General features: G+C 44.7%; 1 protein-coding gene across 1 annotated transcript in view; it reads right to left on the bottom strand.

Moving 5' to 3' along the window:
• Positions 1 to 19,564, bottom strand: part of TIC40 (hydroxyproline-rich glycoprotein family protein) — a 42,587-nt gene extending 23,023 nt beyond the window's left edge. The window contains exons 1-8 of the mRNA XM_086780256.1: positions 19,141 to 19,564; positions 18,594 to 18,693; positions 18,439 to 18,496; positions 8,554 to 8,571; positions 8,086 to 8,383; positions 7,862 to 7,968; positions 7,688 to 7,757; positions 7,410 to 7,491 (exon numbers count right to left, since the gene is read on the bottom strand). Coding sequence (XP_086636382.1) covers positions 7,410 to 7,491; positions 7,688 to 7,757; positions 7,862 to 7,968; positions 8,086 to 8,383; positions 8,554 to 8,571; positions 18,439 to 18,496; positions 18,594 to 18,693; positions 19,141 to 19,393 — 986 coding nt within the window. The 5' untranslated portion in view covers positions 19,394 to 19,564. The remainder of the gene's footprint in view (positions 1 to 7,409; positions 7,492 to 7,687; positions 7,758 to 7,861; positions 7,969 to 8,085; positions 8,384 to 8,553; positions 8,572 to 18,438; positions 18,497 to 18,593; positions 18,694 to 19,140) is intronic.
• Between the last annotated feature and the right edge of the window lie 6,718 nt (positions 19,565 to 26,282).

Here is a 26,282-nt window from a genome sequence, read left to right as displayed (position 1 = left end):
CATGCCACCGAACTGCTGGAATATCTGACTCCAACGGTGTTGTCGATCACTCCACTGTGCACTTGGCATCGTCTGAATCCAGCGCAATGCCTGATGGTCAGTGCGAACCTCAAAGTCACGGCCATACAGGAAATGTTTCCAATGTTTCAAGGCCTGAATGACTGCTAGGAGTTCACGATCATAGACTGAGTAATTCTTTTCGGCGGGCAGTAACTTACGAGACATGTAAGCTACCGGATGACCATTCTGTTGCAATACACCTCCAATTGCGATGTTACTCGCATCGGTGATCACCTGAAATGGTTCGTCCCACGAGGCAAGGGCTAGACAAGGCGCTTCTGATAAAGCCACCTTGAGGTTCTGGAATGCCTCCAACGCTCGTGGAGTCATTCGAATCTTTTGCCTCCTTGTTTTCACTCCCTTTAGCAGATCGGTGAGGTCTGCCGAGAGATCAGAAAACTTGTCAATGTGGGTGGAATATGCCTGGCATATACCCACAAATGATCTAATGTCATAAGCAGTCTGAGGTACTTCCCAGTTAACAATCTCGGCCACTTTAGCCGGATCAAGTCGAATGCCTTCGGCACTGATTATATATCCCAAGTAATGTACCTAGAACAGATAAAATTCTGACTTCTTTTCATTGATATAGAGCTCGTTGCTTTCCAGCAACTTAAGGACTTTCTCCACATCAATGTCATGCTGCTCAACTGTAGCTGAAAATATGAGTATGTCGTCCAGAAATATGAACACACACACTCCGATCAACTCCCGGAAAATACGCATCATCATGCGGTTAAATGTAGCTGGGGCGTTCGTCAAACCAAATGGCATGACCACAAATTCATAGTGGGCCCGTTCTGTACGGAAAGCTGTCTTGGGGATGTCCCCCTCAACAATCCGAACCTGGTGGTACCCACTCTTTAAATCCAATTTAGAGAACACCTTAGCTCCATTCAGCCTCTCGAGAATATAGTCAATTCGAGGCATCGGGAATCTGCTCTTGATAGTCAGCTTGTTGAGTGCACGATAATCGACACACAACCGAGAAGACCCATCTTTCTTCTTGACAAATAAGATCGGTGCTGCAAATGGCGACACGCTGGGGCGGATGAAGCCAGCTTGCAACAATTCTTGGAGTTGGCGGTCCAACTCCGATTCCATTGCCTTAGAAAGGCGATACGGAAACTTGCTCGGGGGTTCCGAGCCTGGGAGGAGGTCAATCTTGTGATCCTCCGGTCTGGACGGGGGGAGCTGGGGAGGGAGACTGTCCCGAAGAAAAATCTTCTGGAACTTTTCATGGAGAACCGAGTACTTCTCGGAAGCACTGGCCACCGTCTGGGCTGTCTGGATGTAAATCATCGCACACTGTGCGCCTTTCCTGACTGCTCGCTTAGCCTGCAAGTGGCTTATGAGCGGAAATTTTGGAATACCTGGCTCACACTTAATGGTCACCGGGGTGTTTGACACATTCCGATCGATCTGGAACGTGTGCTTGTCCCACTTGACATCAGGAAGAAACTTGTGAAACCACTGGATCCCCAAAATTATGTCTGCTCCTACAAGAGGGGCAACCATAAAGTCACGCACAAACTCTATGCCCTGAATTACTAACTTAGCACCTAGAGCTTCATACTTGACGCTCGTTGTCATACCTGTGCTAAAACCCTCAACTTGTTTGTCCACCGGAGTTAGATCGAAACGGGCACGCCTAGCGGCCTCTTCCGTGATCACATCCTCCGTGCTGCCGCTGTCAAACAAGACAACGACTCTCTGGCCACCTATGTAGCCAAAGGACTTGAGCAATTCGTTGCGCTCATACTCCTGGTCATGGGCGCCCTTCTGCTTATCTTCGAGCTCCCGGCTAATAATTACTCCAACTGAAGCACCGGGGGTTGAAGAACTAGGGGTAGCCGCTGGGGTCTGTGTGGGAGCAATGCTCACCACGGAAGCTGTGGAGGCGGCGGCGGCCTTTGGAGGCTTCTTCGGACAATCCCGAGAAGTATGTCCTTTTGTGTGACAAAAGTAACATCTACCCTCCTTCCTGTACTGAGAAAGCTCCTCAGCACTCAACTTGCCACCTGTCTTGCCTGCCTCTGCTTTTTGGTCTGGAGTAAGCTTAGACGCATTGTTCGAGTTCTTGGAGCCAGAGGCTCCCGGGCTCTGTCCTGGGGAAGACCCCGTCTGGTTCTGGCTTTTGCCCCCCGAGGCGTTAGCCTTGGGAGAAGCCGGCTGGGAAGTCTTGGGCTTGCCACCATTGTGTTTCATTTCTGCACTCTGCGCAAGCGAGAGTGCGTCCTCAAAGGTGGCTGGCCTAAACATACGCACCTCCCATTGGATTTGCGTGTCGAGGCCATACAAAAACTGCCCTTTCTTGTCCGTATCAGATAAGCCTAATTGTAGACACAAGGTCGAAAGTCTATTGGCAAACTGAAGGACTGGTTGCGCGTTCTGACGCGCTCCCCTGAACTCGTCTTCGAGTCGCTCAAGGTAGTGGGGCGGTAGAAACCGCTGCTTAAGGTCACGGACGAACTCGTCCCACCCATAAGCTGCCATACCTGATCTGGTGTGGGCATGAGCCCACTGAGTCCACCAAGGAATGGCCTCACCTTCCAAATACCAACTGGCTAAGATCACTTTGTCAATATCTGATTTCCTAACTGTGGCAAAGTAAGCTTCAAATTGATGTAACCATGAATACAGAGTAGTAGGATCGAGTTTACCATTATACTTACTGAAGTTCATTTTCTCGGGAAAATGATTCGAGGGCGCCGTCGGTGTCAATCTGGCGTCCAAAGCTCGGAGGTAACGCTCGTGTTTCACTCGTCACATGGCTTCGTCTTCTCGTTGTCGAATCTCCAATGCACGCATCTGCATCTCAAGCAAGGAGCTTGGCTGCGGCTGTGACCCCTCGAGAGGGTCCCTGTGACGAAGATCTGGTATCTGGGGTACGGAAGGAGAGGGAGGAGGAGATGGAAAACGCGACGCTGGAGAGCGAGAACGCTCCTCCAGAGCCAAAATCCGCGCCTTCTGCTCATCCAACTTGGTTGTCTGGTCTGCGATTGCTCGCATCATCTGCTGGAACATGTCTTGTACACTCAAGCCGGGTGCCCTCGTTGGGCTGCCTGGTGCACTCTGGTCCCATGGTTCTGGTTCTCTCTCGTCGCCGAAGTTCGCCATAGCGGGAATATGCAGTTCCTTTCCAGAACGCAATCTGACCATCCACTATCTGTGTGGGAGACTTCCGGAGGCTTCCGGAGGCTAAAAACCAACCGTCCTTCGAGGGACAGGAGTCACTCCGAAAGGGGTAGTCCACCGGCGTCTAAAAACCAACCACGCGAGCGAAAAATTTTCTGGTTTTCTTTGCTGAATCTTTGTCCTTGAAGTAGGCTCTGATACCACTGTAATATGCGGAAGCTTCGGAAAGGATCGGTACTTCAAAACTCAGAAAACAGCACTCTTTTCGCGACGGAATTAACGCACAACTGAAAGACGAGAGAAGGGGGAGATGGAGAAGGACACAGTATTGGGTCCCAATTACCCTCTGTAGGGCCCCCACCACGGATGGTGTATTTGCTTTATTAGAATGATGTAAATCTGAAACAAATACAAAGTACTTGACCTTTTCTTGGCTGGAAAACCTGCCCTTGACCTTCAGTCCTTCACCCCTTAGCTTTAGCAAACCCTTGGCTGTCCTCGCCCTTGAATGCTTGATGCTCTTGGTGAATTATGAGATGGAAACATGGATTATGGGCTGGCCTATTTATACTTCCCATCATGAGCAGTCGGCCAGCTGAAAAACAGTCCATGTCCCACGACTGAGTAAATTCAGCATTAAATGCTCAAATAAATCCTAATAAATTCTGCATAATTTTCCTAGCAAGCTGGGGAGGTAGGCGCTTGCTTCTAGAAGGCTGGGCATAGCCTTTGCCCACAATCTATGGGCTGGGCAGCCTGTATGGGCTGCCCCATACATGCCCTACAGCCATATAAAGGCTGTAATCTCCTGGAGATTGCCTGATCTGTGCCCTAGGGCTGTCCTACAGCCCCTCCATGGCTGGTGGGTTCAGCCTGGGCCTTCCTGGGGGTGGTTCTACACCATTCCCGTGCCCACACTCAGATCCGGGGTAGCCCTATGGGCTGGCCCCTTGTCCTAAACATAATCTACTCAGTGATCTGGCATCCGGTACCATACCAGATACCCAGAACCACTGACATCATTCTAGAGGGAGACTCATAGCGCGGACTGGCATTGTTTCATGTGCAGGACAGTGCACACCTGACCTTGGACTCATGTGCAGGACAATGCACACCTGACCTCGGACGACTGAGATGGATCCCTGGCTGACTCGTCCCGGACTGGGCTCACATGGGACCAGTTCACCATCCCAGGTCTTGCACCTTCTGTACAGAAATGTCTACGTGGCATCCAAGTGCGGGATGCACGTGACAAGAGGGGTAGACATCAGCGATTAGACGAGTGTCACGCAAGATGAATGAGCATCAAAAAGTGTAAATGCATAGAAGTAGAAGCCCTAAGACCTGATCTGATACCAATTGTGGTACAGCCAGCTATGGTGGGTGGAAGCTGTAAATGGCGTGTGCGCACATACAGACAGAGAGTAAGAGATAGAGAGACAAAGACAAAGCTCAAGATTGTAGGACTCAATGAATAATTAGATTCGTATGTTTCAAAGCTTACATACTTTTTATAGGCTATAAGCCTTATCTTTTGACTCAATCAAATCGAAGACCAGGTCTTCCTAAATGGAAGCTTCTTGCCCACTTGCACAATATCAAATCCAAGCCTAAAATGCTGTTCACACACCAATACATTTACACTCATAATGAGTGTTCACACACTTTTGACCTATGGCCACAAACATAGACATGAGCAAGACCTTGATTCCAACAATGATGAAGCCCTTGTTGAGCCACCTAGTTGTTCCACATGAACAAAAAGATTCTTCATGAGTCCAGATGTACTTAACATACTAAGTACTTAAAACATTTGGTGCAGTGGAAAGATAGGCCAAAGGAAAGCTCAACCTAGCAAAAGATATGCAAAATAAAGAAGAGATTCCCTAACATTATTCCAAGGACATGTACAGCTTTTAGGGGGAGAAAGTATTACCTGTCCTACATTGACAAGATTTCCCGAGGGATAAGTACGTAGTGGGGAGTTTAGAGGCTTAACCAATGCTTGAGATGAAGTAGAAGGCCTAAAGGAATGTCCAATGACATTAATAGAAGGAATAAGTTGTAAGACCCAAAAAGGGTTTATGCCTTAGAGAAGGAACGGCCACAAGGCAAGCATTGACAAGGGAGAGCATGAACTAGCATGTCATGGAAGCCACAAATTAGGGCTTTAAGGAAAAAGTCTTACTAGTGTTGGGGGGTTTGAGCTTTGAAGAGAAGAAGCCCTCATCTCTGAATTAGGGCTTACCTAATTTTTGCTTAACTGTTGATTACTACCAGAAGCTGAACTAGGGTTTTATATGCTGCATACCTAGCTTGCAGGAAACGTGTGTGGAAGAGTATGAAACGCCGTTTCGGCGTTTCTGTAGAAGGGCCACGTTTCTCACCATGGGAAACGCTTAGGAAACGGCGAGTTTTTACCCCAAAAAAAAACGATTTTTGAACTTGGGTGTGGCCCGCAGCACATTAAAAGAAAAACGGTATAAGTGGCCCAGCCCATTAAAAGAAAAACGGGGCCACTTATAAAGTGGTCCGTTTTGTTGCAGTTTATTGAAAGCATTAAAAAAAGGGCCAACATATATATATATATATACTTTTTGGCTTTTTTTCTAAGGTCCATTAAAAAAAAAGACTCGCCAGCCTTTTTTTTAAGAAAAACGATTTCTCAGTCTTGTTCGAGTGTTCACTCTACTCACCTTCATCCTCCATGGGTCCATGCAACCTCAATGAGTGCCTTGAGGATCTAGTTGAGGATGAGGGTGTACTTCCCATGTAATAAATTTGTATCTTGCACTGTCATTGATGGCTGAAATTCAGCCCTTATGGACTCCTACTTCCCATGTAAACAAGTTGTATCTTGCACAATCATTGATTAATGAATTTCAGCCCTTATGGTCTTCTTTTCATCTACTTTGTTACATGCTTTTACATGTTTCCTCCCTTCAAAAACTATATGTAAACATGTGCTATATTTTTTCTAAATGTCTGTGTTCTTTTCAAATCTTAGCCTACCCCCGACGTTTCCTAGTAAATGGGCTTCACGTTTCCTTGCGTTTACTTAGGCTTGCCGTTTCCTGAACAGAAACGTTTCCTGCAACCTAGCTGCATACCTGTGATTAGAGATGCTTAATGTTTCACTTTTGAGATCAAGAAACTTGACTTATGACCCAAATTCATGGTTGCATGAGAACTCCACTTCTAACTTATGGCCCACAACCATGAGTGCATGAGAACTTCGCTTTCATAGATGGAAGAACCTTTTCAAACATTAGAACATGTCACATTCAAGCTCGAGATTGCTTAAGTTTCAAATCATCTTATAAATGAATCTTGATTGTTTACCTTTTAGGCTCTTGCATCGTTTACCATTTAAGCCCTTGTAATGACATGTTGGGCTGACTAGGCATTTTCTACCCATTCCCATTATTTTCCTACCTTATAGGCATACATACTAGAGAGCCCGTTTTTAAACAAGCCAATGTTTCGATAAATATGGCCAAAGCCATCCTTCAGCTTGAGACTGCTTTACAATTCACATTTTGCAAGGGAAGTCAAGACCAAAACAGAGGACAATGCGGCAAAAGATAATAAATTAGCTGCTACAACTCTGTGTTATGACCATGACCAAAACGCAAAAGGTGGAATCTTAACATAAAGAAGAAAAGAGTCATCCTTCAGCTTGAGGCTGGTTACACACAACTCCACACTCATGTACCGTGCAACACGGAGAGTTGGATGGGCGAGAATACCAGTCCATCCTGAGAGGCCGCCTGAATGGGCCACCCTGATGGGCTGTGTAACCAGCCTGCAACTGCTTTCACACCTCACATTTTACAAGAAAAGACTTTCTAGAGATAAAACTACTCTGAAGACAAGCCAAGACCAAAGCGTAGAATTAATAAAGCAATACACCTCAATAGTGGATTTATTACAAAACTCATGTTTACAATTAGCCACGATCCATCAAGAATACTCAACATCAGTAAAAATGCTACTACCTAACTTTCTTGAAAGACTTCTACGAAAGCTCTTGGGTTTCGTGCATCATTCCATCATACTAACAAGCCTAAACAACCATTCATACAAGTCTAATTCACAAAGGAACCAGCAATACATTCACAGAACCTACAAACTTACAAGCATTTTAAAGTAAAAATGAACTTAGAGAGCTTGAGGCATGCTATACAAGAAGAAGGCGTCTGAAATCATACGGGAAAACCATCTTCTGAATTTTGGGATCATCCAACATTGTCTCGAGCATTTCTATGCTTATGAAAGACTTGCCTTTAACTCCTGAAAAAAAAAAAAAAAAAACAGCCATTACTATGGTATGATTGTGAACTGCAAAGCCCCAAAAGTTGAATCTCGTACAAGTGTTTGAGATGACAATAAGCCTGCCAGGTTGAAACTCTAAGGCTCAGCTCACATGCTTCAAGCAAGACAACATTAAGACATCTCAGTCCTCTAATAAAAGTGCAAGAGGGCACACCATTTTCAGATGTGCTGGCTTGACTTCCATAGCTACTTGAACCTGGAAAGCTAGCAGCATCATCTACCACCTTCATATATACAAGGCCACCACAAGGTAAATAATTGCATGCCTAGGTGGGCACTGTACCAATTACACAATCAAGGAAGACTTGTGGCATTACTCAATGCACACCTCTGCCTCATTGAAGGACGGCTTTTGCGGGGCCTCCATTTGTGAAGACTGTTCCTTAATCTTTGGCTCCTCTTTCACCAGCAAGTCGACATCCACATCAGTGAATGCTGCATACATATCCAGATTGTGAACAACTTTAAACAGGAAATTGTGCAAATCCACATCAGAAATTCTTGTGCACTCCAATGAATAAAACCTTACAGTGTAAAAGATCTTTCATCTACCTGGTTTTTTAGTTTCCATGGGCTTTTCCACTGTCACCTGCGCTTCAGATTGTGGCAAGGAAACCGCACTGAGAGTGATATCAACAGTCCTTGATGCAGCCGGTGATGCCGGGGCTGGTGGAGGAGGAAAAGGAAAGGAGCCAGGTGGCATCCCTGCAAATGGATTAGCACCCTGCCCAGAAAACAAATTTGCACCTTGTCCAGCAAATGGGTTACTCCCTGGCCCAGCAGCAAACGGATTCCCACCTTGTCCAGTCTGTTGCATCATAGACTTCAAGGCCTGCTGCATTGCATAGCTCTATGCCCAAGATACATAAAGTCGGATAAAATAATTATATGAGCCATCATCAAACTTTATACTTCAAAAAGAGAAACAAGCCCAATTATGATATTCATACGATAACCCACGGCCACAACAAACTTTTGCCTTCTGAAACCACTAAATTTTAGCATATGCTGCCTCATTACCTGAACTCTCCGAGCTGCCTGGAGCAGACACCAGATGAAAGCACAAAATTAGAAACAATGTTTCATTAAACCCCTCTCTCTCTCTCTCTCTCTCTCTCTCTCTCTCTCTCTCTCTCTCTCTCGGCAAGGATGTAGACGACAGTGACAATGAGAAGCCCAAGAAGAAGGGTAAATGTAATTATTGTCGGAAGCCAAGGCACTACATAAATGAATGCAGTAAGAGGCTTCCAAAAGAGAAGGGGAAGAAAGACTCTGGCATGTCTGTGGGCTGATGGATCAGCACCAAGTGTTGACAAAAAGGATTTAAAGTACAATGCAGCTTTGTTCCCTCTTTGCATGATGTATGCATTGCAACTACAGATGCTGATGTATGGTACTTTGATAGTGGTGCTAGCAAGCACATCACATCACATCATCTCTTCTCTTCCTTAGAGGATGCCCCAAAGGGGCCACAAGTACCTGTGCAAACAACTCCAGTTATGTTGTCAAAAGGAGTTGGGAAGATTGTGGTCACTGATTCAAATGGCGGGACGATCACTCTCTCATGTATTGTATGTACCAAGTATCAAGAAGAACCTCCTGTCCATTTCAGCCATTGTAGTGTCAGCCTAGTGGTCTGTTTCATGGATGACATATGCATTGTACATGATTGCAGTGATGGGGATATTATTATTACATCTCGTACTTTATGTCATGGTCTCTACAGACTTGATGCATATGAGAGTTGCATATGATGCACGTGCAATATCTAGTACATCCAGTGTGACAAATGCAGAGCTTTGGCATGCCCGCCGCCCAGTTTGGTCATCTAAACTTTGCTAGTCTCCTATGCCTGCAAAGGCATGATATGGTCTCTGCATTGTCGGCCTCAATGCACCTATCAAACATGTATGTGAGGCCAAGGCGCTTCTCCTTGTCGAGCAATGTGGTGCGCAAAGACTCCGATGATGGGGGGGGGGGGGTGTAGTTTGGACCATACTTCCTAATCCTCTTCACCAAAGCCTTGAAGTTCTCGGATCTGATCACAAAAAGAAACAAGTGTCAACTTTCAAGAATGAAACTTAGAAAAATCATCTGAGTCGTGACATGGACAAGAGGGAAGAGTCAAGGCTTACCTATCAATATGGTCATGGAAGAAGAAGCGAGCCACAACTGTATCAACCTCTTCCTTCTTCTTAGGATCCGAACTCCCCTCAAGTGTACTCTATCGTCACGCAAGTGTGGGCATCGTAAAGTAACCTCAGCCATGTGGCCGTGGTGCAGATGAGGTAGATGCACCCCCCAACACTGAAACAGACCCCTCGGGCGGTGCCACAAATGCTGCAGGATCCACCACCACACGTGTCGGCCTTGCAACCCTCAAAGCCTCATGCCCGGCAATGAGCTAAAGAAGCTCCCTTCTCTTCTCCGACATGATTCTGTGCAAACTCGAACCTCGTGCCCGAACTCGTGCATAAGGTGGGTTCTCACTTTGTCTGACCCACTCGTCCGCCTATAGGAGCAAAGCTTGTAAGACCACGAGCATAAACCTCCTCCACTTCCAGGGCAATTGGCATTAACCTCTTCCCACCATGACCAACCGTCGGTACTTCTAGCACCACCACGACGTGCGGAGCCAGAGGGTGCTTGTGCAGAAGATGCCATGAGAAAGGGTGAAAGTTGAAAGTTGAGAGAGAGAGAGAGAGAGAGAGCTTAAGGCTTAGGCGGCAAGCCGCGAGAGAGAGAGAGAGAGAGAGAGAGGGGGGGGGAGCTTAAGGCTTAAGAGGCAAGCCGCTTGAGAGAGAGAGAGAGAGAGAGAGAGAGAGAGAGAGAAGGAGCTTATAGGCGGCAGGCCACAGTCCACGCCAACGGGCTAAAGCAACGGCAAAAAACGGGCATAGCCAACAGCAGTAAACGAGCGCACCCAACAACGGAAGAAAACGGCAGAATCAACAACAGAACACCGTAGAAAGAACGACGAAAAGTCATCCATTGCATCCTGTCGTTCCCGAACCGTCCCCGACAAGACACGTCCGTTCCGTCGTTCCCAGGACACCGTCCCTTGGTGACACGATTCGTCAAAACATTCACGCCGTCCCCAGCCCGTGTCGGAACGTGATTGCGTCTCGGGATGGCGTTTCCGCATCCTGGCCCTCCGTCCCCTGTGACTATGGTATTTATATGCTTTAAGCACTTTCAGCTCATGGCTGCTAAAAGTGTCTCTGGACATAAGATTCAGACATTACATACAAATAGAGGAGGGGAGTACATGTCCAAAAAGTTCAATACATATTTGTCAGAAAAAGGCATTCAACATCTGTGTCCTATGCCCTATGCACCTTAGCAAAATGGTGTATCTAAGAGAAAAAATAGGTCTTTCATGGAGATGGCATGATGTATGGTCAAAGGCCAAACTTGCCTCACAAGTTTTGGATGGAAGGTGTCATGTGTGCAGCCTATGTTCTTAACATAGGTTCGACCAAGGCTTTGCAGAACATGACTCCTTATGAATCTTGGCATGATAGGAAACCTTCCGCGGCTCATATGCATGTATTTAGATGCTTGACTTACGCTCTTGTGCCTGAGCAGCATCGCACAAAGCTTGATGATAAGGCAATGAAATGCATTTTTGTGGGCTACAGTTCAAAGGAGCAAAGGGTATCGTCTCTACCATCCTACCTCATAGTGGATTATGGTTAGCATAGATGTGGATTTTGTGGAGAATTTTTTCAACCCTTGCTTGAGTGCAAAAAACAGTCACATGTAGGTTCACATGATCTCTTTGATACTCTTCTTCCTTTGTATGGTGCATACTTGCTTGCTGTTGGGCATTTGGACACTCATCCTATGGCTGGAAATCAGGCCATATACGTTGTGCATTATGCAACACGAGGCCTGACATTCAGTTTGGGGTCTCTCAATTGAGCAGGTTTATGCATAGCCTAGGCTTCAGGCATTGGGCCTTGACAGGTTGTCAAGTGTGTTTTCCACTACTTACAAGGCACTCAACACCTCGGATTATTCTATCCCCCCCCAAGGGGGAAGGAGGGGTGATTCACAGTTGCATGCCTTTACAGATTCGAATTGGGCCGGATGTTATGACGTGCGAGTGTCCACTAGCGACTTTTGCTTTCATCTTGGTGATTCATGTATATCATGGCTCAGCAAAAGACAACCAACAGTGGTCACTTCCAACTATGAAGCTGAGTACAGGAAAGCTTTTACAGCTGCAGTTGAGTGCGTTTGGCTTAGACGCATTATGGCTGATTTGGGTGTTGGGCAATCGTCCTCCACTACTATTTCAGCTGACAGTCAGAGCGCACCAACAGTTGCAAAAAACCTAGGGTTTCATGCTTGCACTAAGCACATTGAGGTGCATAATCACTATGTTAAGGAAAGACTTTCAGTTAGAGAGATCAGCTTGGTATATGTGCCTACACATGATAACACGACAGATTTATTCACAAAGGCTCTTTCTCGTGAGAAGTTCAACAGGCCGACAACCCTCTTGTATTGCCAGGGTTCTTCTGCATACACTTGAGCCTAGCTAGTGCCCTAATTCATTTGTGTTTCTCGTCCCTTTCAGAGATAAGCATGTCCATGTCATGCACATGACATAAGACTTGGGCACCTAGACACTGAGTTGAGACTGCCTGGGGACTTCAATGAGTATTTACACAAGGCTGGTCATAATTTATAGGTGAGTTTTGGTCACCCAAAACTTACTAAAGTGTGAATCACTCACTTATAAATTAAAACAAGTCCTAAGAGATAAATTAATGCAATCTGACCAATACTTACTACATGTTCACATGCAACATAACCATGTCAGCAAACATTTTCACATGCACACTTCGTGGGCAGCCATCCCCTTACTCAGAACTACACATTGGTCAAGCAAGCATGAAAACAACATGCAAATTCAATTTGCAAGCAAGCACATAAAGATGCCGCAATGCAATATTAGTATGGACAAATCCCCAGACCCAACAGAAATCCAATCCTCCAAGCATTTCCAAGCATGTACACAAAGGCACAGGCACAAGCCTAACAAGCCAAGTCCACCAAATTTTCCAGGCATGTACACACAAGCACAAGTCCATGCGGAACATCTAATTCCGAGCATAAACACATCAAGTCCCAGCACAAGATCATGTCCACAATATCACATGACATGCATCAATTTGTTTGTCTATACAGCTAGCCAACCAACGATTGGCCAGTTGGATTTGCTTCCACAAGCCTATAAAAGGCAAGTCTTTGCTCAATTTTTATCATATGATCCTCTCTTGAGAGCAACATTAGGTTACCCTGTTGGGAAGGCCAGAGGCCACAATTTTAAATAGACTTATACGTCTTTTTGTAACATCTGAATATACTGAAAATACAGCTCTCTCATGGTATGATGTATGGTATGCTGTAGTAGATGAGTGGTTCTCAGCACATGGGCTTGACATGGATAGATTACCGCCCTTCCAGTATGATGATGACTCCCCATACTTTACACTCTCCCGAGAGGAGAGGAATAGAGTTCTGAGACAGGATTTGATCCAGATGCACACCAGGGAGACTTGGTTGAGTCCCCTTCCCAAGGTACAGAAAAGTGCACACGTGTGGGATCCAAGGAAAGGGACACGAGTGACGACATGGAAGAATTCCCAGGAGGTTGGTTGGTGGTGTTCCACAAAATCCAAGGGAATGGCAGTCCCGTGAGTCAGGTGCCACTTGGGGCACACCACGAAAGACTTTCAAGCAACAATTCTAGGGGAGGATGATCCTCCAAGGGGTGGAGTGAGTGCCAGTATCAATACCCAAGAAAAAAAACCACAGACAATGTTCAGGGACAGGGCAGGAATGGAAAGGGGACAGGATGGAACAAATGCATAGATCTTCATCAAAGTTCAAGTGGATTTGGAGACCGGGCCGGGTTTTCAATGAAAAAGGTTGCCAGGAAGGGAAGGATGACAGGTTAGCACCCCGTGAATAGATAATGGGATGATGACAGTCATCCAAGAACAGACAGAAGTTGGAATCTCGTCATCAAGTTTAGCAAAGGGGAATGTCATGTGCAAGACATGTGCTGGCTAATCCCAAGGCTAATCCTTGAAGAGGCAACAGATTAAGAACCAAACTACAAGATAGATTAGGAGCTTGTGCTGCTAGGTTTGGGACAAGAGAACCTTATGGAAAAGGACAGGAGGTTGTTGGCCAAGTGTGGAAGGAGCTTCTTCTATCGACTGCAGTAAATACATGATTATTTGTCCTGGAGCTGGCCAACAACAGGTCATCCAATCCATGAAGGTAATTCAGACCTATGAAAGGGGCACACTTGCTCATTGATAGGCATTTAGTCCCTTCCTTCAGATTGGGTCCTAGAGTAGGTATTAGATTAGGCTTATACCTTTTCATGAAGGCAGCCAAGGACTGCATGATTGTAAATCCTTTTTGTACCATATGAATATACTGAAACTCAGCTCTCTCTCTCTTCTGTATGCGTTTTGAATCAGCATGTTCCAAGATGGTGTTTAGGGCTGAAAGAAGACTCCCAAAGCTTCCACATGTAACACGTGGTCTTTCCATGGTAGATGGTACACAATTTGTGGCGCAGACATATGCTGATGACTTTCTTTTCTCCCAAGAATGCGGAGACTGATGTAAGGGCTCTCATGAAAGCACCGTCTCTCTATGGTTTGGCTTCAAGATTACATGTGAATTTTGAGAATTCCAAGTTGCTCCCTTTGAAAAATTATGATTGGCATCAGATTTTGTGGCCGGGTCAAATCTTGCCACCTAATGAGATAGGCAGGCATCTGGGTTACCCATTGGTTGGGAGTTGTCTTTGAAGGATGAGACTCAATGGGTGATGAGCAACTTGCAATGTAAAATTGAATATTGGAAATTATCTAGGTAGTCTCTACTTGTGCGATTGTGGATAGTGCAATCAATTATAATGGCATATGTGTAATTTTATCTTCCACTACTACCTGGTTGTATAGAGAAATTGACAATTTCATGTCTAAAGCAATGGAGTGCCTATGGAAAAGCAAGGCGAATAGAAAAGGACTACGTTTGTTGAGGCAAGAGCTCGTATGTTCACCCAAAATGCATAATGGCCTCAATGTCTTTAATATTCATTATCATATATTGGCAAGGAAGGCCACTCTTTCACCTAATTTTATAGAGCACGTGAATCCATGGGCACATATGTTGGGAGCGCACTAGCATGCATACAGGCATTGGATTATCAATTATGATGATAAAATATTTGGGTGTTTCACTAGCCGTATTCCGGGCTCTCCATATGTGATTGCTCTTATTCAAGATTGGCAAGCTATCCTATGCCATCTACAATAGTCCGGTAGGCCTCCGAATCGGGGTAACTCAACGTTGTTGCAGAGTATTCATTGGAGCAGGGTATTTGATCAACCACTTGCTTTGTCTCGTCCAAGAAAGGCCTACAATCTATCTACAATGGGGATTCGTCACGTATGTGACATCGTGGATGAAAATGGTTATCTTCACAAACTGTAAGCAATGTAATGTGGAGATGCATCACAAGCCAATCTAAAGAATCATTTCGAAAATGCTACAACCTTTCAAGCCAATCCCAATACTTAAGGAGGTAAGGAGACTCCAAGATTGGCTTTTTGATAGGCACCTTCCAAGATATACTCCTGTGCCTTTTTACCAATTGTCTGCAGCCAAGGCTTACAAGTTGCTCTTACTGCCCCCATGGATTGAGGACCATGCAAATCACCTATGGCATATGTCGAAATCTCTTGCTTGGTGGAAAGCTGCATTGAAAAGAATTTGGAAGCGTAGATTGTCGCTCAAGCAACGACTGTGTCTATGAAGATGTGTGGTTGGGGTATTCCCGGTGGTGGGAAAATCTTGTAGACGGTGCTTCCATCCTAGACAAACAATGCCTCACCTACTTTGGTATTGCTTGCACTCTCGGGGTTTTCTTGATGACTTGTCTCCACGTTCATTTTCCTGGTAGGCATTTCGGGCAAATGTTTTGGCTTTATGGTTGTTTTCTCCTCCACTACCAACTTATTCAGACTTCCTTGACTAGACTAGATTCTAGGCATTGTGGACTATCTACCATGCTCGAATTCAGATGTAACATACCCATCTTCACTAATAAAGAAATGTTCATGTAATAGATAAATTTATGAGTTTTTATAGTATAAAAATCAATGATTTTATTATTTGAATCATTTCTACTTAGAATCTTCAAATTTTGAGCCCAAATTTGGAATCTGCGCGCGATTTTACCCTAATATAGGGTTTTACAGTATCCAAAACGGACACCGGATCAAGCTTATACGCAAATTTCAGTCATTTTAGTTAAAAAGTGACGACCTTTAAACCTTAATAAATGCACGACCGGGTATCCGATTGACGAACGGTCTGAACTCCACAACTAGGAGAACCTCCCGGACCCAAAAAAAAAAAATCGCCCCCCGAGACGGTCCGACACGCAAATCGAGACGGACGTCCCAAATTCAGGAACCCCATCCCAAAATTTAGACCGTACACACTTACCAGGGTGCCCATGCGATGGCTGCACAAGAACCAAAGGACGGCCGCCCACTGTGTGGTCCACACGTACAGCGACGTGGACACCCATGCTGCCCCAGACCAGATAAGATACATGCGTACCACTCCTTTCCCTGATAACCGACACCGTACCTTTCCCCTAGACCCATGCAAGCCACTTATCCATAGCCTTTGATGGTACACCGTCCTTTCGTCCTTGCTTTTTGTAACCCCCATATCCATGCCCCACAGCTATATAAACCCCCGGGGTGCTCCACAGACAACACGCATTTCTGCGCAGCGTATGCCATGTTGTACCGCCGTCCGTATCGCCGTCTGTCCCTGTGCAGTGTACTTGCTGTAGTACAATCGCCCCTTGCAGCCACCCCTCTCACACCCCCTCATTTGCCTCTTTTCAGATAAGGCAATTTTCCTCCATCCCCCTCTTGCTAGGAGACAGTGTCCTTAACTCTTTCCCTTCTCCCCCCCGGTGTGAAGAGACTTACAACAACCCTTAGCCCTTCTCCTCTTTAGCAAAACGTTTTTTGTCTTAAGGACATCTCACAATCCCCCCCCCCTATTTGCGTAGACTTTAATAAGAGGTTTTTGTCTTAAGAAAGGGTTCATGCGCTATAGTCTTTTGCTCATACCGTGAGCAAACGATTTCAGAATTGAGATTCGACTGAAGCGTTTCGACCGCGACAGCAAGCCCTACAAGTCGACGTCCAAGATGGCCCTATCCCGGAAACGTCAAAATATTACCTTCAGAAGAGCGCGCAACAACGAGATTAGGAAAGATGCTCCCGATGCGGCTCCAACCCTCCCTTTTCAAGCTTCCCAAGGAAATGGTGACTTGGTTATATTTTAAAGAAGAGTTTTTTTTTTATATTAGTACTAATAAATGTGTATCTTTTCCTTTTAAAAATAATGACATAAAATTGTATGAAGTTACGAATTGTGTGATGCTGTATTCAATAAATTGCATTGAAATTGTTATCTTTAAAGATTACAAGTTTTTCCTGGCTTCAACGCTAACTCCGTTCCGTGCTTATGTAGCCGGACGGCGTCGTTAGCAAAGCCCAGGAATGGCCCAAGGTATCCCTCATACCCTTTGGAGAATAAGGTTCGCCGATTGAGACGAGAGGTTATGATGATGCCTAGTTCTGCGGGCCCAGGCTAGTGCGGTAAATAAGCCCACCCTAGTGTGCAGACATCTCTCTGAGGGGCGAGAGGATCGAGCGATGGAGCCTGAGAGGACGACAGGCCGGCTTGAGTCCTCGCCAGCGACGGCCGACGATGAGGTGTATGGTCCCATAGGATTTTGCCCAGCATGTAGAGGCTGGAAGGCCGAATTCTAGATCATCGACATAATAAAGGAAAAAAATAAGAGAGCCGGTTTGGCTTGTATGGAATTGATTCATGTATAAACTTTATATATATATATATCTTGTCTTTGGCATGATTGTATTGTGTAAAAAGGCAGTTTTAACAAACCTTGTGAAAAGGACCTTAATTAAGAAACATGTTTATTTATGTCAAACAGTGTGGTAGAATTAATTAGAAAACAAATTGACGCGTGAGTAGGGTGAAAAGTGGGAGGATGGAATGCCCCGATGGCACATCCTACGAACAGATTAAGTGAAAGCCCTACGCTAGATAATTAGGTTCTTAGACAACTCTATTCTAAAAGACTAGGTCAGCGGCTGTGCCTTGCATGGATGAGGAAAAAAGCGTTGCCTCTAGAAATCAAGTCTAGTAGTTGCCCAATTTATGATAAATTACCCTATGGGTGATTTGACTTTTTAGAAGATCACGCTTCCCCTGTGGGATAGGACTAGGTGTTACCTATGAATCGTATCCTTGAATCTCTACATGGTCAAGGTGTCGATAAATAGAAAATTTTCTCCAAGTTAAGACTTAGTGGACTATCTTAAGTGTTTCTCCTATTTTAGAAGGGAGGAACCTTACATCAGTTGCTCTTCTTTGGAGATTCGTTTCAGCTCTTTGCTTACTTCCGGAGAGCCCTTTTCCAATCCCTTCGAGATTCTCATGAACTCGGAGACCTTTCCTTTCAGCAACTCTAGAAGTGTTTTCCCGGTGTTTCTGAACTAAGTAGTAGGTGCCCCACTCTAGGACAACTATGAATGTACATTGACTCTTCTAATGAGACAATGGTTCACTAAAAAAAAAGTGTGGGGGGGGGACGCACATGCATGTGCCTGATGACAAGAACATCATTAACTGACAAATAAATTTCCATTACAATAAAAACAAATGCTGTGGTCCAATATAATAGCCTCACAATAGTGCAAGAGCAAAACATCAACAAAATTGTGAAGACTATGTTGAAACCTCAGTACTCACCCAAGAAAAAACAATAGATATGCCCACGCCCACTCCTATCCATAAAAGAGGGGAGCCTCTGCAGCAGGGAGAATTTTAGTAAAAAACTTGGAAATCCAAACCTGGTAAGGAAGAAAAAACATCAATCACTAAGTAGGAGCATTTCTGGAGTCTACAATTGAGGTTGAGGTGGTGGAAATGCTGGAGGTGATGCCACAGTAGCTGTCTGACTCCTTGCACCAATGCTAGAAAGGTCAGCCTTACCCTGCACCTGACCTGAAAAAACATGTAACACACTAAGGCAATCAAAAAAATGCACGGGAAAAGGTGAAAGGTGACAGTGGGTGCAGTCGTAGCAGTAATGCAAAATTTTATCTATTCTATCTTTAAACGTTAGCATAACGAGACCTGCATAGCTTAGCCATATTCATTACATCTATTGCAGATCAACCTGACCGCGCACTCTCATATGGCCATAACCCCCTCCCAGCGCACCCTCACTGTGATGCAAAGCCCATTGTTAAGCATATTTATGATTCTTAAACAACAAGGGTAAAACAGTGCAGATAACTATCCTTATACTATTGGACATTTCTTACAGCCATAGACAAGGGGTAACAACAGTGCAGATGGCTATCTTTCTAATAATTTTACACTTCTTTCATCCACAAACAAGGGTAAAAACAGTGCAGACAACATAAAGACGGAACAGATTATATGTACCTGTGCCTTTGTAGCTTCTGTTGCTGTCCTGAGCTTGGGCCGCAGCAACAGTGAGATACCTCCGTCCCCTTCGCCGAGTCGCTGCGAAATTACAAGCAGAAACCGAGCCAACTTTGCTGCTGAATTTTTTTAATGGCAGAAGCTGAGCATCCCCCCAGCATTTAGGGACCTGTTCAGATGAAAGAGACGAGTTCATGGCGATGGCGGGTGACCTCGAATGAGTTCGATGAAGCAGCAATGGGGGAAGGGCCATAAAACAGAGGGCCAAGGTTTTCTGAAGATCCGAAACCCTAAAATGTTTGTGAAAGAGAGAGACGCGACAAAACGCAGGGTTCTTAAACCGTAAAACCGGCAGAGCGAGGCCCCCTTTGCCGGAGCTGAGCCTCTGGTAGTGTGCAGAAGAAAGTGGTGTTAAATTGAAAGTACCTACGAACTCTTACGTGCTAAATGAGATGGTTTAATTAGAGAAATAAAGTGTTAGGTCCGGCAATAATTATATGGGTGCCCAATATAATTATTGCATATTAATTACATTCAGAACTTTTATTCGTGTTGCATATTATATTTAGAACTTTATTCGTGATGCTATTAATAAGGCCGACTTTTTTTTTCGACAATCTCACAGAGGCGCGCTGAACGCAGAGGCGAAGCTGAAGCTTACGATGTCCACTTGCTGCGCCTGAGCTCCTCTTCTCTTGCCCCTCTGCAATTGCTTCCCTGCTCAGAGGCTTGAAGCCCTCTGTGTGCTTCCTTCCCTACTGTCCACAGCCCCCCCCCTCAGGTGCATGGGCACCGAGTGGAGGGGAGCTCTTACTCTTCTCAGAGAACAAGGATCCTGCTCTGGGAGTAAGCCATCTCAGTTCACTCAAGCTGCCTTTCAGGAATTCCTACATTGGCCCCCGGCCATAGATGGCAACAGAGAAACTATGCTGAAGTATGAGCAGGTTTTAGAAGACTTCATGGATACCAAAAAACAGCTGGAAGATTTCAGAGCCCGAGTGGAAGAGCTAAATCTGTTGTGTTGCTCTGCAGAAATAAGTCAAAGAAGAGGCTCAAATCAACAAGCAAGCTCCAGCTAAGGTAATGGACACATCAGGTAAACCCTCTTCCACTAATCATGTGGTTTGTCTTCCTCCTGAGCTGGTTCATTCGATGGAAACTGATTACACAGCCCGTTGTTTAGTTGGGTTAATGTTTGGGCCAAGACCACCAGTAGATTTCCTTAGGGGGTCAAAGATAACTGGACTTCCATTGGTATCGAGGTAGAGATCATCTAAGCCCTCCCAAATGGATACTACCTCTTTCTATTCAAGGACCCAAATATAGCCTTTAAGGTCCTAGGTTCAGGGCAATGGATGTACAGGAACATCCCATTTTGTTTTTTCAGTTGGTCCAAGAACTTTAACCCTCAAGGTCCTAAACCCTCAGCTTGCCCGGTATGGGTGGAGCTTCCTAACCAGCCCTTCTACTTGTACCCTTGGCTAAAAAAAATTGTCTCCCCTATAGGGAAAGTGCTAGGCATGAGACCCAAGAATGATTACCACCCGGCTTGGCATCCTCAGGTCCTTGTGGAAGTGGATCTAGATAGGCCCCTTATTGATGAGATTGAAATCAATTGCGGTGAGTACAACATCCAGCAAAGCATTCTATACAAACACCTACCCAACGCATGCTTCCATTGTGAAAAGCAAGGACATGTTATCAGAGAGTGTCCTTCAAAAGACCCCAATTTGAGTGCCACTAGTGCCCCTAATCTTCCCCTAGCCATCAACCAAGCTCAACCTACTGGAATGAATAAGAATACTACAGTGCCTTCTCCCCTTGTTCCCTCTACATCAAAAGAAAAGGGAGAAAAGTTTACTGTGCCCAATAGGAAGAAGACCTTTAGACAGAATAGGGCAGGAAACCAGAGGGCATTTGCCAACTCCTTTGCCTTATTAGATAGCATATCTGACCTGGATGATTCAGTTGGCTCCCAAGAGATCAGTCAATCCGCGCCGTTGGATAGATCTAGAATTCTGGCCGAAACAAATCAAATGGACCATGACCAAGTGCTCCTGCCCCTCACAATGACGGCTGGCCCGTTGGGAGTTGAGCAAGATAGGGTTGAGCAGTCTCTGTCTGATACAGAAAATGGCTTGCCCAAAGAAATGGAGATAGTCAAGGAATTGAAAAGAATGCATGCTCAGGTGGGTTCCACCACACCTCAAGCTGCATCAAAGTGGGACCTAAAAAGGTCAACTCCCAGAAAAAGAGCAAATGAGACACACCACTTTGAATGTCAAGGGGTTGACTGACCTTTCAAAAGTCCAACTAGTGAAACAATGGCTAAGGAAACAAGGAAGATTTGACTTTATAGCTCTAACGGAAGTCAAAGTTAGTGGAGATGAGCTTGAAAAAAGGCTGCTCAACATCTCTAAAGAGCACATCTGGATCTACACAGCACACTGTCAGGGATCTGGAGGAGTGGTTATGGGGATGCATGTGGACCATTAAAATGATCTGAAAGACGTGAGGATTGATACGTTTGATCAATGGGCTGCATTTGAAATGACAACCTTCTCCTTCATTGGGATTTATGCTGGAGGTCCTCAGGTGAGCAGAATCAGAACTTGGGGTTCACTGAGAAGCGTCCTGGATCCTATCATTCTAATGGGAGACTTCAATATGGTAGAATCCAGAAATGACAAATTAAGAGGGCTGCTGGGACGAGTCATTAAAGGGGCAGAGCTCCTAGCTTAGCTGCGCACTGCAGATCACTTTGAGCTATGTGACGTGGGGAATAGGGGAGACTTCACGTGGCAGAACTATGCCCATGGGGAATTGACCAGGAAAGCAAGATTGGATAGAGGATACATTAGCAAAACCCTCGGTAACTCCTACATCAAATGTGAATGTAGAACTGACATCTCTACTTGCCTCTCTGATCATGACCCCGTGATATTAGTGTTGGACAACCATGACAAAAAGGTCACTAATTAATGGTTGCACACGGATCCTGCCCTGTTCAAAATGTCTATTGTTCAGAAGGAAGTCAAAAGAATCTGGACTGAATTCTTCAGCTCTGGCATTACCCCGACGAGGGCTTGGAGTCTGGCCATCAAATCTACCCAAGCTCTTTTGATCTGCATTAGGAAAGAGGTAACCAGAATCAGGAAAAATAGAAGAGATCTGCTGTCTCTGAAACTAAAAGAACTGGAAACTACAGCCAATAAGGAAGATGCGGCTATTCAAGAAGCCATTCTTAGCACTAGGGCTGAAATTAGGAGAGAAGAGGAGGTAACCCAGAAGCAGACCCTTCTTTTCTTTAGAGATTGGTGGGCTAGAAAAGCTGACCTGCCCACTCCTGAGATGTTCAAAATGCTAAAAGTCAAACAATGTAAGGATGCAATCCCTACACTGCATGATCCCAACTATCTGGATAACACCTCTGAGGAAGGGAAAAGATCAAGAGTCTTCCAGTACTTTAACAATATATTTAGTAAAGGGGGAGGGGTGACCAATGACCAACTCAAATGCATAGCTCTCATAGGGCAGGGCAGGAAGCCAACCATACCTGACACACTTGCTAAAGAGCTAGAAAACAATATCTCCAAGGAAGAGATTGGCAAGGCCATAGATTGCCTAAAGGTGAGGAAAAGCCCGGGGATTGATGGCATGTCCCACTGAATTCTACAAGACGTTCAAGGATCTCTTGCTGTCTCCCTTACTGGCGGTGTGGCAGGAGGCTGTCTCTTTTGGGGCGTTGCCTCGCCTGATCAATGAAGGGTGGAAAAAACTTATCCATAAGAAAGGGGAGAAGAATGACTTGAGCAATTGGAGACCGATTACCATGTTAAACTGTGCCTACAAAATATTTGCCAAGGCCCTTGCACTGAGACTGTCTAGTCATCTAAAGAATTGGATCAGACAGGAGCAAAAGGGATTCATCAAAGGAAGGTACATTCTGGATGCCATTATCACCTCGTTGGAGGGTATGGAGTATTCAGAAGAATCTGAACAGGACTACATCTTCTTCAAAATTGACTTTGACAAAGCCTATGATAGGCTCGATTGGCATTATGTTCTAGAATCCCTAACACATGGGTGCAGGTCAGCACTTCATCGAGATGGTGAGTACCCTTTTTGGGAATGCCACGGCTAGGGTGAATGTCAATGGTGTGCTCTCTGATGCATTCTCCCTGACCAAATCTATCAGACAAGGTTGCCCTCTAGCTCCCCTCCTCTTTGCTATTGCTGCAGATATCTAGGGATTGAGAGCTCTCCCTTCACCCCTTTGAAAAGAAGCATTCCGACGTGACACGATGGGCTAGTACACCCACATTGGGAAGTTGCATTAATGACACATGCTTCGGCAAGCCTAGAGATGTGAGTCTTCATGCATGAACTTGGACACATACATTTAGTATTGATCCTAAGCTAACCATGACTAATAAGCAATCGTAGTTAGGCAATCGAGACGTGTCTCCTTTGTTGTACCACTAGGGATAGATGTTCCTTAAAACACATAATGATAAGCACATCAAGAGTCTCACTTTCCACTAGAGCTCAATACAGAAGGGTCTTCACCCACAAATTCTCCATTTAGACTAGGAATAAGGAACATTGGGAGGAGTAAGGAGCCAGTGTCAAGAACTACCTCATGACAATGGGATCCACGAAAGTATTCACAGAATGTGTTCTCACCGAGCCTGTAGTCTCAGGGCCACAGGCTAGCATAGGACAAGTGCCATTAGAAATCATTGAGTCCAACCCCATAGGGCAAGAGATCACAAACCGTGAAACAGAGGGTGTTATGCAACCACCTCCTTGTATTCCACCGCCCACAAGAATATGTTAAAGACATGCTTAGGATAGCATTTAAAATGGGAAGGGGGCTTGCCACAAAAACAAAGCCAATCCACATCTCAAGGATGATGACCAAATTTGATAGAATTGGAGATCTCATTCAATACCTATAAAAATTTGATCAAATTTTTGAGGCCATGGAAAGGATTGATGATCCCACCAAGATTTGTTCATTCGGACATTGCCTTGAAGGCAAAAGAGGCCAGTGGTTTAGGTCCCTAAACCCACATTGAAAAGGCAAGCTATAATGTCTTACATTTACTATGGCCAAGGTAGTTATATAGAGCCCATCGTGCACAGCCCGATCGCGTAGATATATAACCTCAAGCAAGAGGAGCATGAAACAATGTAGGACTACATTGTTAGAACCAAGTATCTCCACGTGAGATGCAGTCCTCAATAGAGACTAGATGACTTATTTCTCAATCGATTTATGTTCATTCTCAAGAGTAAAAGGCTTCATGACCACATCTCTGTAAGTTTAGACACTCATTGTGTCTAGACTTATAAACATGATGAGTGTTGCCTCGTGAGGCAATAGACACGATGAGTGTTGCCTCACAAGGCAATAGACCTAGTAGACAATCTGCAAGACAATGATGTAGAAGTCATCCACCCGAACCAAGAGACAAGGGATGCATCATCCAAGGCCTCAATGGTCAAGAGGTTTATTTCATGTATTGCTCTTAGTCTTGTTTTGTCACATGATTTCTCAAACAGTCTCTCTAAACATTTCTTATTAGCCATTCCTTTATAAAAATTCAAATATTAGATATAATATATCCCATTGGCATCCTACTTCTAACCCAAAGGAGTATTGTTACGGGCCATGTTATAAGCCATATTGTAAGCCCACATCTGTGAAGGTCTAAGCATGATTCCTCTGTTTTTGAATAACTTTTTTGGGCATGAATAACTTGAGTTTCTCACATGACATGACTATTTGGGGAAAGTATGCATGAATATCCTAACTAGGTTTGTTCATGCTTGGGTGCAAGGGAATTTCATGTTCTTCATCCTTTGACTTTTTTCCTCCCTCTATTGTTATGTGTTTTTAAGTTTCTTAGTACCCACTATCTCAAGGGATATTTATGGCAAAGGTGCTGTAGCTCCCTTTTTGAGCATTTGCAAGTTCTTATATCTACTGCTAAGCTACGACGATAACCTCCTTTGGTAATGAATACCATTGTGAGTTGACATAAACAATTTGAGTCATGCTATTAATTTGAAAAGACTCTGTTGGCATTCGTAAATGTTGACACTAAAGCTTTGACTTGTAGCTCTTTGGATTTTGATACATTTGATGAGATGACTTGTTGCATGTGCAGAGTGCAAGAAGGTTCTTGTGGCTTCTCGATTTTTGGGAGAGGATTCTTATGATCTTCTTGTTGTTGCTTTAGCTCTGCCACACCATTCAAGACACGGGTGTGCTTCTTCTTGACACATAGTTGGTAGCAAGGCTGTTCTTTCTTTAATGGTTTTGGGCAACATGATGGTGGAATTACCATTATAAGACCCTTGAGCAATGAGTAGGCATATATAATTTTCATGGACCTGAAAATGTGGGGGTTGGTGCCTTCATTGTCAAGGTTGCTTCCTTTGTGCAAGTTGAGAAGTTCTTGTGGGTTTCTTTGGGATCCACACATTTTTGTTACCTTCATAGAATTCATGTTCTTGTAATAGTTTCTTGGGAACCCGTAACTGATGCGAAGAAGATCTATTCAGGCTCTTCTGGGTTTTTGTGAAAGAGGTTGACAAGTACTCTACTCCCTTAGCTCTTGAAATTTGCATTATGTGTGTTTCTATAAGTGTTACCTTGGTTGGTGAGGTAGCCAAATCAGATTGCCACCTTTATAGCAGCCTTAAGCTACTAATAACTACTTTTCTACCCACCTTTGGCCACCATGAACATACCTTAACACTGACTTATATGGTGGAAACATCTTCTTTTATGTGGAACTGAAGGTTTGGTTACTTTCTTGGGATTTTTTTGCAATGGAGTAGTAGAGAAAGTTATTGGTTTTGGCACCATCGATGATGATTCTTAGGTCTTCATGAGAGGGGTCTTCGAGGGTGGCAAGGTCACTTAGATAGATTTACATTTGTCAGCTGCATGACCTTTTGATATTATCATTAATGACTTAGGATTATTTTCTAGAGGGGCTATCAATAATGAGGTTTTTGTGATAGAAGCCTCTGATTCCTTTGGCAAGGTTGGTCAAAGAGGGTCTCTTAGAGTAGAGGCTTCATCATGAGGTATTGCTAATGTAGAGGATAGGCTTTTACTATTAATG

Source organism: Cibotium barometz, chromosome 41, assembly GCF_041138505.1.
Source record: "Cibotium barometz isolate CiBa-2024 chromosome 41, ASM4113850v1, whole genome shotgun sequence".
Taxonomy (NCBI): Eukaryota; Viridiplantae; Streptophyta; class Polypodiopsida; order Cyatheales; family Cibotiaceae; genus Cibotium; species Cibotium barometz.
This window is presented reverse-complemented; position numbering and strand designations above follow the sequence as displayed.